This window comes from Patiria miniata, unplaced genomic scaffold (assembly GCF_015706575.1).
Source record: "Patiria miniata isolate m_02_andy unplaced genomic scaffold, ASM1570657v1 HiC_scaffold_23, whole genome shotgun sequence".
NCBI lineage: Eukaryota > Metazoa > Echinodermata > Asteroidea > Valvatida > Asterinidae > Patiria > Patiria miniata.
The window spans coordinates 9,584,846-9,599,373 of NW_024037062.1; the positions used below are offsets into that span (position 1 = coordinate 9,584,846).

General features: G+C 40.9%; 1 protein-coding gene across 1 annotated transcript; it reads left to right on the forward strand.

Moving 5' to 3' along the window:
* The first annotated feature begins 401 nt into the window (after positions 1-401).
* Positions 402-14,075, forward strand: LOC119731206 (hydroxyacyl-coenzyme A dehydrogenase, mitochondrial-like). Its single transcript, XM_038204284.1, has 8 exons — positions 402-639; positions 2,163-2,291; positions 5,767-5,924; positions 7,098-7,224; positions 8,363-8,452; positions 9,457-9,529; positions 10,753-10,869; positions 12,121-14,075. Exons 1-8 carry the CDS (start codon positions 523-525, stop codon positions 12,243-12,245), a joined length of 936 nt encoding a protein of 311 aa, XP_038060212.1. The 5' UTR covers positions 402-522; the 3' UTR covers positions 12,246-14,075.
* The last annotated feature ends 453 nt before the right edge of the window (positions 14,076-14,528 follow it).

Consider the following 14,528-nt stretch of genomic DNA (forward strand, 5'->3'; position numbering starts at 1 on the left):
TTTTATCCCTTTTGCTAAAGATTTCACATCCGGGGTGATGTTTTTCTATAAGTTTCACAAGTGGGGTGATCCCCATGTACATGTGGGATATGGTCAGCATGTTGGGCACTGGTAGGTCAATAGTTCAGGGAAATATTGAAAAGTGGGCGATTGAATGGCCAAGCAATCTTTTGTAGCACGTCAAAAGTGGGCGGGTCTAACCGTACCCATTGACCAGCCTAGTTAATGTAATGAAGCGTGTCTGCTGTTTAGCCCTGGGAACGAAAAATTACTAGAAATCAGTAGCCTCTTTTCATGTGTTGTTTCACGCCATTATAACGGCGCTGTATCCGATTGGGCAACACAATAAAAGGTCAAGCTACACAAGCCTGGTATAAAGGCTACCTAGCCGGCTAGGTACGTTGACCTTTGACACGATATTCAGCGAATTGAACTGAGTCGACAGGGAACGTGCAAACTTTGCTTTCCAAGTTCGTGAGAAATTCACTTCATTTTGCAAGAGAAATCAGCGGAATTGAGACGATGTCTTTTGTCACAAAGGTGATACACAGGGGTTTGACCACCTCTGCGTTGAGGATGGCAGCCATAAAGAACGTAACGGTCATCGGCGGCGGACAAATGGGTGCGGGAATTGCGCAGGTAAGTCGTAAGATGCCGGGGCCGGCATGACCGACGCCAGGCGGGCTGTGCCGGCGGTGAGCATGCGGCGTGTACATAGTGTGGTCCACCGATCGCGTCTAGCCCGGCCCGCCCCAAACAACATAAGGGGAAAAATGTTGCAACCTGACGCCACTTTTTTTCTTCATAAATCATCTCATTCTCAAATGAAGATTGAATGAAGGTCATTCATTGCAAAAATGATGATAAGCCATGAATCTGGGACCGAAACATTTCCAATTTTGTTAGGAAATACTTCTTAGAAAATTGTCTTGAGTCTTGACTCTCCATAGACACGATAGACTTTGTACGCAATCGCGGAAGTGGCATCAGGTTGCAACATTTTTTCCGACATAAGCGAATGGGGTTTACTGTTTACGCTGTGAGATGTTTGGACTTTATTTGGCACTCCCTTTACTTCAATAAAAACATGAGAACAAAATGTATAAACTAAAGGAAAAAAGAGAAATGAATTCGAACCTTATGATTAACTCTGACTTAATTTCCCTTTAAAAAAAATCCTCCAAAGTCGCAAATTACTATTAGAAAAGAAAACAAATTGAAAAAAGATAGTGGATATTTTGCCGGAGGTAATGACGGCAAACTAACGATTACTAAAGGTTTGCCGGCGGCAATCCATATCAATAGAGGGCGCTGTACTCTTTAAAATAGGGCTGAATTATAAGATGTATTAAATTCCCACCAAAAGTTGTGTAGCACGTTTGGTGTAATGGTTAAGCAAAGGCTCTAGTAAGCGGGATAACTCGCGTTCGATTCCGACCGCACCACATTTTTAAGTTTTTTTTTTCTCATCCCCAAATAAATAAGAATATTCTTCTTTTATTATTTTAACATGTCTCAAACATTTTTTGCAGAGTATTACTTTTTCTTTTTCAGATTTGTGGCTCTGGAGGATTTTTTTTAAAAGGGAAATAAAGTCCGAAATTATAAAATGGTCTGAATCCCATCTTGTGAATACGAGGTAACAACGATAATTTTGGCATGGAGCCAGACTAAAACTTGTCACCGGAAAATGTTTAAGTACCAAAAAACAGTAACTGCGCATGTTCAGTGCATATCCGGCAAACTAACGTTTACTAAAGGTTTGCCGTCTCCGGCAAAATATACACTGCCTTGAAAAAATGGTTTTGAACTTACGATCACAACCTCCGATCTCAAAACCATGACATCCAGCTGAGCCTCAAAACCATGACATTATCCAGCTAAGCCAAATGTTGAAGAGATAACTGTGTCACAGATGTGGACAACATGATGCACTTTTGACGTACTCTTGACGCACAATGCCGGGGGATCATGAAATCCGTCTTACAATAGACGTTAAGGCCTACCTGGTCATGATCTACTAAGTTACCCTGTAAACATGGTAAAAAATCATCCAGTCATTTCAGACTAGTCTTTCTCCAAATTTCCCCTCAAAATTACAGGATAAAGGTGACATTGCTTTTAAATTTTCCTATTCTGTTTTCAAATTAATTTGTGTGCAGGTTGCCGCCCAGACAGGACATCATGTGACCGTGGTCGACCAATCAGAGGAAATCCTTGCTCACTCCAGACTGACGATAGAGCGGAGTCTGGCCAGAGTCGCAAAGAAGAAATTTGGGGAAGATGCTAAGGTTTGTTTGGTTGTTGTCAGTGTTCCGTCCCAACTATACAAATGTAGCAATGGTCCCAACTATCGGGACAGTTCCAACAATAGTTTGGGAATGCCTGATGTCAGTTGGGACGATCCTAACTGTAGTTGGAATGGACTTTAGTTGGGACAATGACGTAGTTGGGGCGTAACATCAATATTGCAGTTCTAGCTAGTGTTGTGCGCTGTTGAATAATTCAGTATTTGATTGTTCGAATTTGGATTCGGTTGGATATTCGAATGCTCGACATGCACTGATTGCAAGTTTTACAAGCCCAAGTTGGGTGTGTTGGTTGGGAATTTCACTTTCAAGCGAGGAAGTGCATGTGCAGTACGGTCAAAGAGCTATATGTTAAATTACTAGAGCGCTAACTCATATGTACAAAGTGATGCCTAATGGGCGCATCTATGTTTGTGCACAAACCTACATGTATGGAGAACTAGAAATTGTGTACGTATTTTGTACGTCTATTTGCATATCTGCGTTTGTATTCCATACCGGTGCGTTACCAACGCCGAAAACTGAAACGCACGATCAGCAAATGAGCGTGTCATTTTGCTCTACGCAAACAGTGCCACCCGTGCGCGTATTCGCTGCAGATGCTTTTCGCCCTGCAGATGCTTAAGTTGTGCATTGCATTTAGAGTGCGCTTTCAAAATTCAATCCTTCTATTTTGATTGTGCTCTACAAACACGCACATAACTTCAAAATGTCTGCGCCCAGGACGGCTTCAAAGCTTCTCAGCGCGCAAGAATGAAGAGTTAGCGCTCTAGTAATTTAATATAGCTCTATGGGTACGGTTGATGTTTGCATGCATCAGTGCATGTGTCAGTACGTGGTCGGGATTTGCGTCTACCGATACGATAATCTGAAGGTCGCAGATTCAAATCCCGACCCAGCCAATTTCTTTGTTTAATCGCTTTTTTTTTTAAATGATGCCCACGTGTGTGTTAGGCCAAAAAAAAAAATTTGGTCTCTGGTCAGACCAAAGTTCCGGAATTGACGCGGCCACGCGGCTTTTTATTTTTTGGTTTTTTTTTGGTTTTTTTTTTTCTTCAAGCTTGGATTGTACAGACAAGGTGGGGTACTATTTTGCTTTTTTGGTCACCTCATGTACATTGGTGTCCTCCATAATTTGCCTTGGTGCTTTCGATCATTTGCCTTGGTGCAATTTCCCATTCCTTGGTGCTCTTTGGTAAAAAAAATTGAGGAGGTGCGGAAATAGAGGGCGCTGTTGGAGCTACCGCGGAACATTTTGGAAAAAAAAAGATCGACGCGCATGATTAAAATCGACGCGCGCGCTGACCAGAGACCAACTTATTTTTTTTTTTTGCCTTAGTGTTGGGAGAAATCTGACATTTCAAAAATCCGGTTATCCTAATTTTTTTTTTCAAACCGAATAACGGTTATCCGATTTCACCGGAAGTTCCCATCCAGCTCACAGTCACGCCAGCAAAAAGTGACGAGTGAGGTGCCGCATGAAATGATTTGGCATAGTTTGCAGGACTGTATCCGGTTCGTTAGTGAAAACGTCATACACGCGCGCGCACCACTGATTACTAGCGCCCATTGGCTACAAACGCTCGAGCTGCGTTAACTTCCGGTTCCAATCATGCAGAAAGTGCTGGAGGTGACGTCACACTAACGAACCGGATGACAGCTGAGCCTTTAAAGGGAATATACAACATTTGCAAACATCGAAAAATAAAACTACCTAGTTTTTACGAAATACCTTACTAGGATGTTGGTAAATTACAGTCTAAAGCATCCTGTAAAATTATGGCACCTGGTGTGAAGTCATTTTCAAGAAAATGGTATTTTTGTAAAAATTTTCAACGGTGGTCGGCCGACCACAGTTGGAAAAACCTAACTATTTTTCAACTACTGCTCCAAATTAACCATTTTTCTTTCAGCATGTTCAGTCCAAATTTTGTTTGCTATTGGTTACATGTTCATGAACGGGTGCAGGCCGGCTAGACTGGTTCCATTACCCTACAAGTTTCCGGCATCTGTAAATTGATCCATTTTATATTTAGTGGAGTCAGGGAACCAGACTACTTGAACATTTTTGTTTTTCTTGTTTTTTTCCAGCATTTTCGAACACAAACCTTCAAACATGTCAGTCTAACAATATTTGATCTATTATACTAACCCCTCAAATAGTTCATTTCTGAAAATTACAGCAAAAGCCAATCATGTATATTCCCTTTAATGGGAAGATACAACATTTGCAAACATCAAAAAACGAAATGATCACATTATCACGAAAAACCTTACTGGATTGTTAGGGAATGACAGTCTAAAGCATCCTGTAAAAATCGTAGCTCCTAGTGCGCTGACATTTTCAAGAAAAATTGTATTTTTCGACAAGCGTTGAAGAAAACTGGCTTTTTCCCAAAAGGTGCTCCTACTTTTTCAAATTGAGTTATTCTGCATTTTCTTTGCACATTACACATTACACACCTGTGAAGGAGTACAAGCCTGCTAGACAGATTCTCTGACCTTACAATTCCCCAAAGTTTATAATTTGCTCAGTTTCATCTTAAGTGGGGTCAGGGAACCAGACTACAAGAATATGATTTGTTTCTTTGGTTTCTCCAGCATCTACAAGCCCAAAAAGTGAAGAAGAAAAAGGCAGTTTAACATATTTGCTATAACATACCAATCCTCCAAATCCATGTATTTCTGAAAATTGCGGCAAAAGGAAATGTTGTATATTCCATTTAAAAAACACTTGAGAGATGTAATGTTGAAAAAAGTGGGGTGGGGGGGGGGAACTCTCTGATCCGACGAATGGGCAGGCTATGGGTGGCTTGTGCGTAAAGCGCTCGCTTCTCACCAAGGTGACCACGGTTCGAATCCTGGCCGCGGATCGCATGTGAGTAGAGTTGTGCGTTGGTTCTCTCCTGTGCCACGAGGGTTTTTCTCCGGGCCCTCCGGTTTTCCTCCCTCCGGAAAAATCAACACTTTCGATCTCAGGCTGTGCTCCGTGGTCATATATGGGTCGATGTGGCCGGCAGCCATAGGCGCCTTTACGTGCCAGCGGCCCGACCACGTTGTAGCCGCGTCCTTCGCAATTCAGCATACCAGCTGCGAGTAAGGATGATTAGCCTCCCAAATTATTATTATTATTATTATTATTATTACTATTCATGAACCGAGGAGACAACTAGCAAGTGAATGCAGTCACAATCAGAGACCGTTGAGCAAATTGGGGGATGTTCCAGTTTGTTTTTGACTTTAGCTTGTGTCATGAAAAAAAGGGAAGGCCTAATTTTTTTTAAGCTTGGTTTCGAATATCCGGTTTCCAAAATCCAAACCGAGTAGTGGAATTCAAACCGAATATTAAAGTATCCGGATTTTAAACCCAACACTAATGTAATTGTAAATTTGTATCACATTTGATCTGTTGCCCTGTTTATTTTTCATAAATTGTGCTCTTATCTTTTTACTACAGGCAGCTGAAACATTCACAAAGAATGCAATGTCTCTCATTGACGTAAACACAGATGCGTTAGCCGCCGTAGCAAAGACAGATCTGGTGATTGAAGCCATCGTAGAAAACGTCAAAGTCAAACAAGAGCTGTTCAGCCAACTTGACAAAGTAGCCCCTGCGTAAGTTTATGAACTTTATTTGTGCAACAATTGTTACATAAATATTTAATTTGTAGACTGCTTTATATTATTCACTATTAAAGATGTAGTCCATCATTTGTAATTTGTGCATTTTGTTCGTTTGAAGCAACAAAAGTGTTCAAAATCTAATGAAGGATACTGAACAACTAACCTGATGAACTTTCAGCTCAGCTTCAGCTGTATATTCCGAGAAAAACAGCATTCTAGGATCTCAATTTCCAATCAAAAGTTGCTGAATCATGTTTTGAATTGTTTTGAATTGCAGCTATACGCGATGTCGCGCACTGATCCGACGAATTATAGCAACCGCGCGCCTGTGCGTCGTGCCAATGCTTGCGCGCGCTGCGCCGAATAACAAAACGAACTACTAATTTAAATTTTCCTACGGTGCGTCTTAAATCAAAACAGATTTCAAGTTTATGTGCATTTTAACGAGCGACAGATGACGCTCGCAAAAGTTGCGGGATTTGAATTTTGGGGTTGGGTTTCTTTAACGGGAACCTGTGTTTGACTTCAATAGGGTACCTGGTTCCCGTACGACCTGTAAATACACACCATAAGTATATATATGTTTAACTGTTCAATTTTAAAGTCCTTTTTGTCGTATGCATAATTAAAGCTATAGTCCATCATTTGCAGCTTCCGAAAAGTAACTGGCGTAATTATTGTTGAAAAACATACTTGGTTGAAAGATAGTAAGGGGACTAAACTCCCTGTGAAATTATTCTTTCTGGCAAGCTGTCACTTGCTGAAAGAAGGCCTTTCCAACGGTGCTTCTTAAGACGCACAGTAGGAAACTTAAATTAGTAGTTCGTTTTGTTATTCGGCGAAGCGCGCAAGCATTGGCACGATGGATCAGTGCGCGACATCGCGTAGCTGCAATCGGCTCAGTAAGAACGTGTCTCGGACGCTGAATTCAGGCCCAATTCAAAACATGATTCAGCAACTTTCGATTTGAAATTGAGGATCCTAGAATGCTGTTTTTCTCGGAATATACAGCTGAAGCTGAGCTGAAACTTCGTCAGGTTAGTTGTTCAGTACCCTTCTTTAGATTTTGAGAACTTTTGTTGCTTCAAACGAACAAAATGCACAAATTACAAATGATGGACTATATCTTTAAACATTTCATGTTTTTGTTTTGTATTTTCACAGAGAGACTATCTTTGCCAGCAATACCTCATCAATTCCTATCTCAGACATTGCCAGTGGTACCGACAGAAGAGATCGGTTCGGCGGAATTCACTTTTTCAATCCTGTGCCTGTTATGAAACTCGTCGAGGTAATGGGGGGGGGGGGTATACTTTTGCTTTCACATAATTACCGCTTTATAGTGCTAAAATGTTCAGCTGATTGTCCATTGCAGTCCTTCTGATTTGAAAATCTCAGGTGTTTGGAAAATGGCACACCTGGATTTGTTTAGGCGTGTGATTTTTCTAGATGTGTGATTTTTCTAGGTGTGTGATTTTCTAGGCGAGTGATTTTTCTTGGTGTGTGATTCTATGGTCTAAGCTGTGATATTATTGCATAATATTCATCTTGGTTTACAATAAAACCATTTTCTCTTCACTGACGTACTTCATTTTTCACAAATTATGAAGTATAATTATGCTGTAAATCTATGCTGAAGTGTGCGGTACTGAGGGATTCGGGCGTGCAATTATTTGCACTTCTCTGGAAGCTTTTAGGCGTGTGATGGCGGCGGGGTGTGATCGCATGCCTCAAAACAGAAGGACTGCATTGTCCATTGTAGCCGTGTTAAATACAGGGTGGGTCAAAAAATGTCCCTTTGGATATGTTCTTGTCTCCCACAAAAACGGGACAGGTTGCCAAATGTTTCTCTTCGGCCGTCATTCGGTCTGGGTATTGACCACAGTCTGTTAAAGTTTCCCTGATATTCAGCTGTGCATGAAAATGATACAGGCCTTTCTTTGTGACTACCCATTTTGTTTTGTTTATCTTGGGAAAAAAAGTTATTACAATGTACCTGGTCAGTTTATCTTTGTGATTTATTTGAAAAGTTGAAATTATGTAAGGACAATAGTATCCTTTGTTGAAGGGCATGGACGGTAAAAGTAAAATAAAATAAAAATTTTAATGCTTATATGACGCTTTCCATTGTATCAACAATCTCAAAGCGCTTTACAATTATTCCCCCGTTCATCAGGCCAGGAGACCACGCGGCAGCCGAAACCAGCGCACATTCGGTCCTCTACCCTCACGGGTACTTTATTCATACTCCTGGGTGGAGAGAGGCAATTGTAGTTAAGTGTCTCGCCCAAGGGCACAAACACCATGTTGCTGGCAGGGTCCAAACCGAGACACAATCGTACATGAGTCGCTCACTGGAGTGGACCATGGCATTCTAGGGCAGTACATCTTTAAAACATGTAATCGTTATTTTTTTTATATTTTTGTAGGTCGTCAGAACACCAGAACAGAGTGAAGCGACGATTAAAACTCTCACAGAGTTTGTTGTTAAGTTAGGCAAAGTGCCAGTTGCATGCAAAGTGAGTATAGCAAGAATATTAACCAGACCAGGTTCGATTTTATGAAGCACTAGATCAATTTTATCGTGTGTTGTGAAAGATAAACCATCGCGGCTTCTTTTCAATATTGGGTTTGTCCCTTCTCCGGCGAAGTTTATAAACACTGTATACTCGGTGTCGTCCTGAGTGATTTTGAGAAAATCACTCGGATGGGACTCGAACCACGACCTCCTGCTTAGTGGCTTACCACTCGACCACCGAGCTTGCCAGGGTCAGCTGGCTGATTTAAATTTGATATAGCAGCAAGTACTGCAACCAAACTATTAATAGGATTGAATTTGGACCAGGGAAATGTAAATTCAGTGTTGGGTTTTGCCTTTCACCAACATATTTTACAAACACTATATACCTATACTGGATGTTGTCCGAATGCTTGTCATACTTGTGAGACACAATTCACAAGCTTATTCAGATTCGAACCAGCCAGCCGACCTGCAAGCTCGGTGGTTGATTGGCAAGACATCTTCTTTCAAATTCTTCTTCAATTTTTCATGCAATGGATTTTAAAGATTTGCAATTTTTGTTTTTAAATATTCATTGTTTCGATTATGCTTTAAAGGCATTTATCCCAAAAGTAGCCTACTGAATTATTAAGAAAAAGCTTACTTGGATTAAAGAGCGTACTGGTACTAAACACCCCTGTGAAATGATTCCGTCTGGCTTGCTGTCATTTAGAAGAAATCAAGAAATGTATGTGAATTCCAACGATCGGTCAACTGACTGATTTTTGGAATACAGAGCTCCATAGACGAAATTGTGTTTCGTGATCAAAAGGTTTTGCATGCTTTTTCACTGTTCTCTTGAAAAAGTGTACTATCCACTGAGCTGAAACTTTTTTAACAGGTTAGGTTTTGAACATTCTTCTTTGGATTTTGAGCGGTGTTATCATTGAAAACGAACAAAATGCATGAAAAGCAAATGATCCTATTTGTCTTGAATCTCATGTTACTTTTTGATTTCATCAGGATACTCCGGGATTCATCGTCAACAGACTACTCGTACCCTACATGATGGAATCTATCAGACTTCTAGAAAGAGGTAAAGATACTCAAATGCTGCATCGAACACTGCCCAGTCACAAATTACGTAATCGCACCGAATCGGATCCTTATGTAATTTTATGCATGATCTTGGATTTTCCCATAATTCAGCCGATTCGGATCCCTGGTTTAGCGCGTTCAAGCCACTGTGGTGTTAGAGGCGCTATCAACAAGACAAATCAAATCAAATCTTGGGAATTTTGGCAGTGCTACTCGGGAAGTTCTGAGAATACCTCAGGTGCGCTTTGGCTTAAATACAGCATGTGTGAGATATTTATCATTCCATAAATTGGGGGTCCATTTTTTTTCGTGTCCCTGTTACATCTGATAAAAGATTTTGCAAAAAAATTATATTGGGGGCACAAACAGCTCCGCTTTGTAAGCAGACTGGCTCTCAGTCTGTTCATTATCAATACTGATGGTAGGGCAGGAACCAGCCTACCCCGCGTGAATGGAACTATTGTCTGGCAGGCAATCATTCCAAATTGTAAATTAATAATTCAATAACGAAACACGGACCGATTTTTTTTGGGTCGATGTCTTAAAGGGAATGTACAACATTTACTTTTTCTTCAATTTTCAGAAATAAATGGATTTGGAGGATTAATATGTTACAGAAAATATTGGTAAACTAACTTAATTCACGTTTTGGGCTTGTACATGCTGGAAAAACCAAGAAAACCTATCATGTTCTTGTAGTCTGGTTCCCTGGCCCCACTTAAGATGAAACGGAGCAATTAATACACTTTGGGGAATTGTAAGGTCAGAGAATCAGTCTAGCAGGCTTGTACCCCTTCATATAGGTGTGTAATCAATTGCAAAGAAAAGTCAGACTAATTAAATATGAAAAATTAAGAACACTTTTTGAAAAAAAGCCAGTTTCCTCCAACGCTGGTCGGCCGACCAGCGTTGGAAAATACAGGTTTTCTTGAAAAAAATGTCAGCACACCAGGAGCCTTGATTTTAAAGGATGCTTTAGACTGTCAGTCCCTAACAATTCAGTAAGGTATTTCGTGATAATTTGATCATTTCGTTTTTTGATGTTTGCAAATGTTGTATTTTTCCCTTTAATTCAGAAGTGAATAACTTTTGTATTGCTCGATAAATAGTAATTTAGAAAAGGAACCTACTTTTTAGGATGAAACTTAAAATAGAAAAGGGGAACGCAATTTTCAGATCTATGTCTGCTTCGCTGACAGTAGTCGTTTTTTTTCTCCCCAGGTGATGCCTCGGCAAGAGACATTGACACCGCGATGAAGCTAGGTGCTGGTTATCCAATGGGGCCCTTTGAGTTAGCGGACTATGTGGGCCTTGATGTCACCAAATTCATCATTGATGGTAGGCGCCTGGCTACAGACCGATAGCAAACACGCTATCAATTCTATCACGATGGCCCCCTTCAATGGCGAAAGCACTGTGCTAGCTATTGTTCAGATAATCCCTCACGGGGAGTTGCTTTGTACAATAGCAAGCACAATGGTTTCTCCATTGAAGGGGGCCCCGTGAGTGCACAGTTTAATGTGTGCAACTTTTGCTCGGATCCGCTGAGTTCCTCGTTTTTGACTTCTCATGAATGCTATCCGCTCCGTTCACAAGTACCCCCTCACCAGCAAAGAAAGTACAGTTGGGGGTGACCGACCGACGCCATCTTGCCTGACTGCAATTCATTTGCCGCGAAGCGCGGCCACTGCGTGTACATAGTACAAATCCCCTGGTGTTCGTGTGTCACACTGAGGAACGGTGCGCGTCAACCAGCGAAATGTCCCACCCATGGGACGTCGTTGCTAGTTAAAAGGGCGCCCTCTTTTGTCAGCGCACGGAGCTCATTACAGATTGAAAAACACAAGTACTTTTGTAGTTTTGAGTTTCCTCGTTGTTTCTAAATTCCCAGTTGCATGCCTGAATATACGTACGAGTTGGCACGTGTACTAGTTTACCAAGCTGCTTATGAGTCGGTAGGTGTTTACAAGTTGACCTGTTTCGATACAGCAGGGAAAGATTCTGTGATATTTTGTCTGAAATCAGTTGAGGTTTAGCTGCAGTGGCTAAAGCCCATTCGAGACGCCGTGCTACTGCCCCGCAGAACTTAATTGAAATGAGTCTGGCAATAGTTGGTCCACAGCACGGCATTTGCTCTAGACGCTGAATGCAAAGGTCGAACCTCAATGTATCTGGAGTAATGGGCAGGTTAAAGCAGTTCTGTTCGCGCCAATTTCACTCCCCCTGATGCGGACGCCAGAGAGGGTATTGTGAGAATGCGCATTCCTAAAATGTTTGCCCCAACTTCGAATTGAACTGAGTTTTGCACGGCAATGGCACGGCATTTGGAAAAATGCCGTGCTACTGCCGTTCGGAATGACCATAGCACAGCAGACCTGTCTAGCCGAAGGGTGGTGCCGTGCTGAATTGAATTCGCCGAGCCAAATGGTTCTAAACGTCGTGCTGTCGCCGTTCCGAATTAAAAAAAAAGTCACATTGATTGAGTTCGGCACGGCAGTAGCAGTGTCTAGAACGGGCCTAAGATGAATCAACTTCAACAACAAAAACAGGCCACGATTTTTAATTTGGTAAATTTTGGAATTTTCGCAGGATGGCATGAGAAGTACCCAGATAATCCAATCTTCGAACCCAGTCCGCTCCTGGACAAGAAGGTGGCAGACGGCAAACTGGGCACAAAAACCGGCGAGGGGTTCTACACCTACGGCAAGAAATAGATCCAACCGCTGGTCTCAAACAAAAATTCGTTATATAGTCTGACTCATCAGCAAGGTTAAAGGCATATAGGATCATTTGCATTATTCCAAAATGTTACCTTCTAAATTATTATCAAAAAAAGTTTACTTGGATTAAAGATGGTAACTGGTATTAAACACCCTGTGAAATTATTCCATCTGGCTTGCTGTCATTTAGAAGAAATCAAGAAATGTAGGTGATTTCCAACGATCAGTCAGTTGATTGATTTTTGGAAATAAAGAGTTTTATTTACGGAATAGTGTTTCCTGATCAAAATTTTGCATGGTTTTTCACTGTTTTTTTTTCGATATAGTGTAAACCCACTGAGCTGAAACTTCAACAGATTCGGTTTTGAACATTCTTCTTTGGATTTTGAGTGGTGTTATTTCTGGGAACGAACAAAAAATGCACGAAAAGCAAATGATCCTATATGCCTTTAATGATGTTGAAACTTTTTGCTGCCTGATAAACTTTTTATACCATTGATAGATTTGGTTTTGCAGAATCTCTGAGTTATCGTATGAGGCTTTGACCAGCAGTAACATTAGAAAGGGGTACAGAATTAAAAATCAGAATCCATTTCAGTGTAAATTTGTCCTCAAAAGTATGTGACGAGCTAAACGCTGGATCTATCATCATGTTTCCAGAAAGTTGCAGACGCCCTCAATTGTCCCATAGTAGTTGTTCAGAAATAAAACATACACGTGTAAATTCGATTGGTGATAAAATTTGTTGAAGAACACGAACAGATCTTCTTTAATCCTAACCTTCCCGAATCCTACAAAATCCTCAAAATTTTTGGACTTTGCAGGATTGAGGCTATATGGCAAAAGTGTGTAGCTGATTTCGAACGATGCACTGTGTCGCGGTCTTGGGCCAGACCTTGTGTTGTTTATGCTCAGCCTTGCAGAAATTTAGGGCCACATTAGACTTGAAATCCTCCGCATTGCTCCAGGATGTCACTGGCTCTGCCTCAAACATATTGACAGTGATTGCTGGAGGATTTTGCAGGATTGAGGCAAGTGGTCACCCCTCCAAGGACCACATTCAAGAAATAACGGAGGATTTTGCAGGATTGAGGCTGTATGCTATTTTCACATGGAGGCAGTTGGAGGATTTTGTAGGATTGAGGTAACATCCTAGCAAATCTACTTCAGGAGCTAGAGTTAAGTCTACATCCTCAAATACTAAACACTATATTGGAATACAAGCTCGTACATTTTTTGTATTTTTTGTTTTTAAACAAAAAATACAAAAAATGTACTGGCTTGTTGCTCCTCAGTGAGTTTCAATTTTTTGAAAAAGAAAGAAAATAGACTTCATATCTTTCAGTTGATGTGTGTGATGACATTAGATTATATGAATCTTTAAAAGTTGGAGTACTTGTAATAGGTAACTTTTGGAGTAATTTCTGTACAAATTTAATTTCTGGAGACAACTGTATAGATTGAAAAACTTTAATTTGCACAGTTTTTACAAAATAAACTGTGTCTAATTGTTGAATAGTCTAAATTTGCGAAAAAATCTTGAGTTCGAAAAAGGAAAGGAAAGAAAATTTACTTGTGCCTTATGTATATAGGATCGTAAGCATCCGAGTGGTAAGATACCTCATCAGAAAAACCAGTTGAATAATTGCAAATAAAATTTGCATTTGTGTTTTTGTTTGAATAAACTTAAATCACTAGCTTTTTGTTACGTCATGTTTACAGGTAATTTTATACGATGTGCTATATTTGACAGTCTCGGTTTTCAGTTGTTGTTTTATCGTTAGAAAGGTTGCATGCGAATAAAGTGTTAGATTATGAGGGGAACTTGCTTTTGTGTGCTGATAACGAAATCAACTGGTTCTTCGATGGTTGTATATGTCGGCTGAAAAGGTATGCAGACAACTCGACCGTTTGCCAGCTCGACTCGAACCAACAACTCGACCTTTTGCCAACTCCTTCGTTGTTCAACTAGATATGCAAGTCGTCTGTTGATATAAAGGAGGAATTGGTAAACGATTGGGGAGTCAGGTTGAAGTAGCTTTGAAGTAGTTCTTTCCTCGCCTTCCACCGATGTGACCCGGGTTCGAATCCCGCCTGGGCCAATATGTGGATTGGGTTTTCAGTCCCTAATTGATTCCGTAGGTTTTCCCCCAGAATATTCTTCTGGGGTTTTCCTCCCACCTTTAAAACTGTAATTTCGTCACATTGTCTTCTCTTTACTGGACCCCAGGCCCATGGGAGACCAGTGGGTCCCACTGAATGGGCTACCCAGTTAAA

What these genes read in the sequence shown, in the direction of transcription:
- LOC119731206 (XM_038204284.1), top strand. Translation starts at nt 523, where the DNA reads ATGTCTTTTGTCACAAAGGTGATACACAGGGGTTTGACCACCTCTGCG. An exon ending in TGGGTGCGGGAATTGCGCAG is followed by an intron (nt 640 to 2,162) that starts GTAAGTCGTAAG and finishes ATTTGTGTGCAG; the next exon opens with GTTGCCGCCCAGACAGGACA. An exon ending in CTGTTATGAAACTCGTCGAG is followed by an intron (nt 7,225 to 8,362) that starts GTAATGGGGGGG and finishes ATATTTTTGTAG; the next exon opens with GTCGTCAGAACACCAGAACA.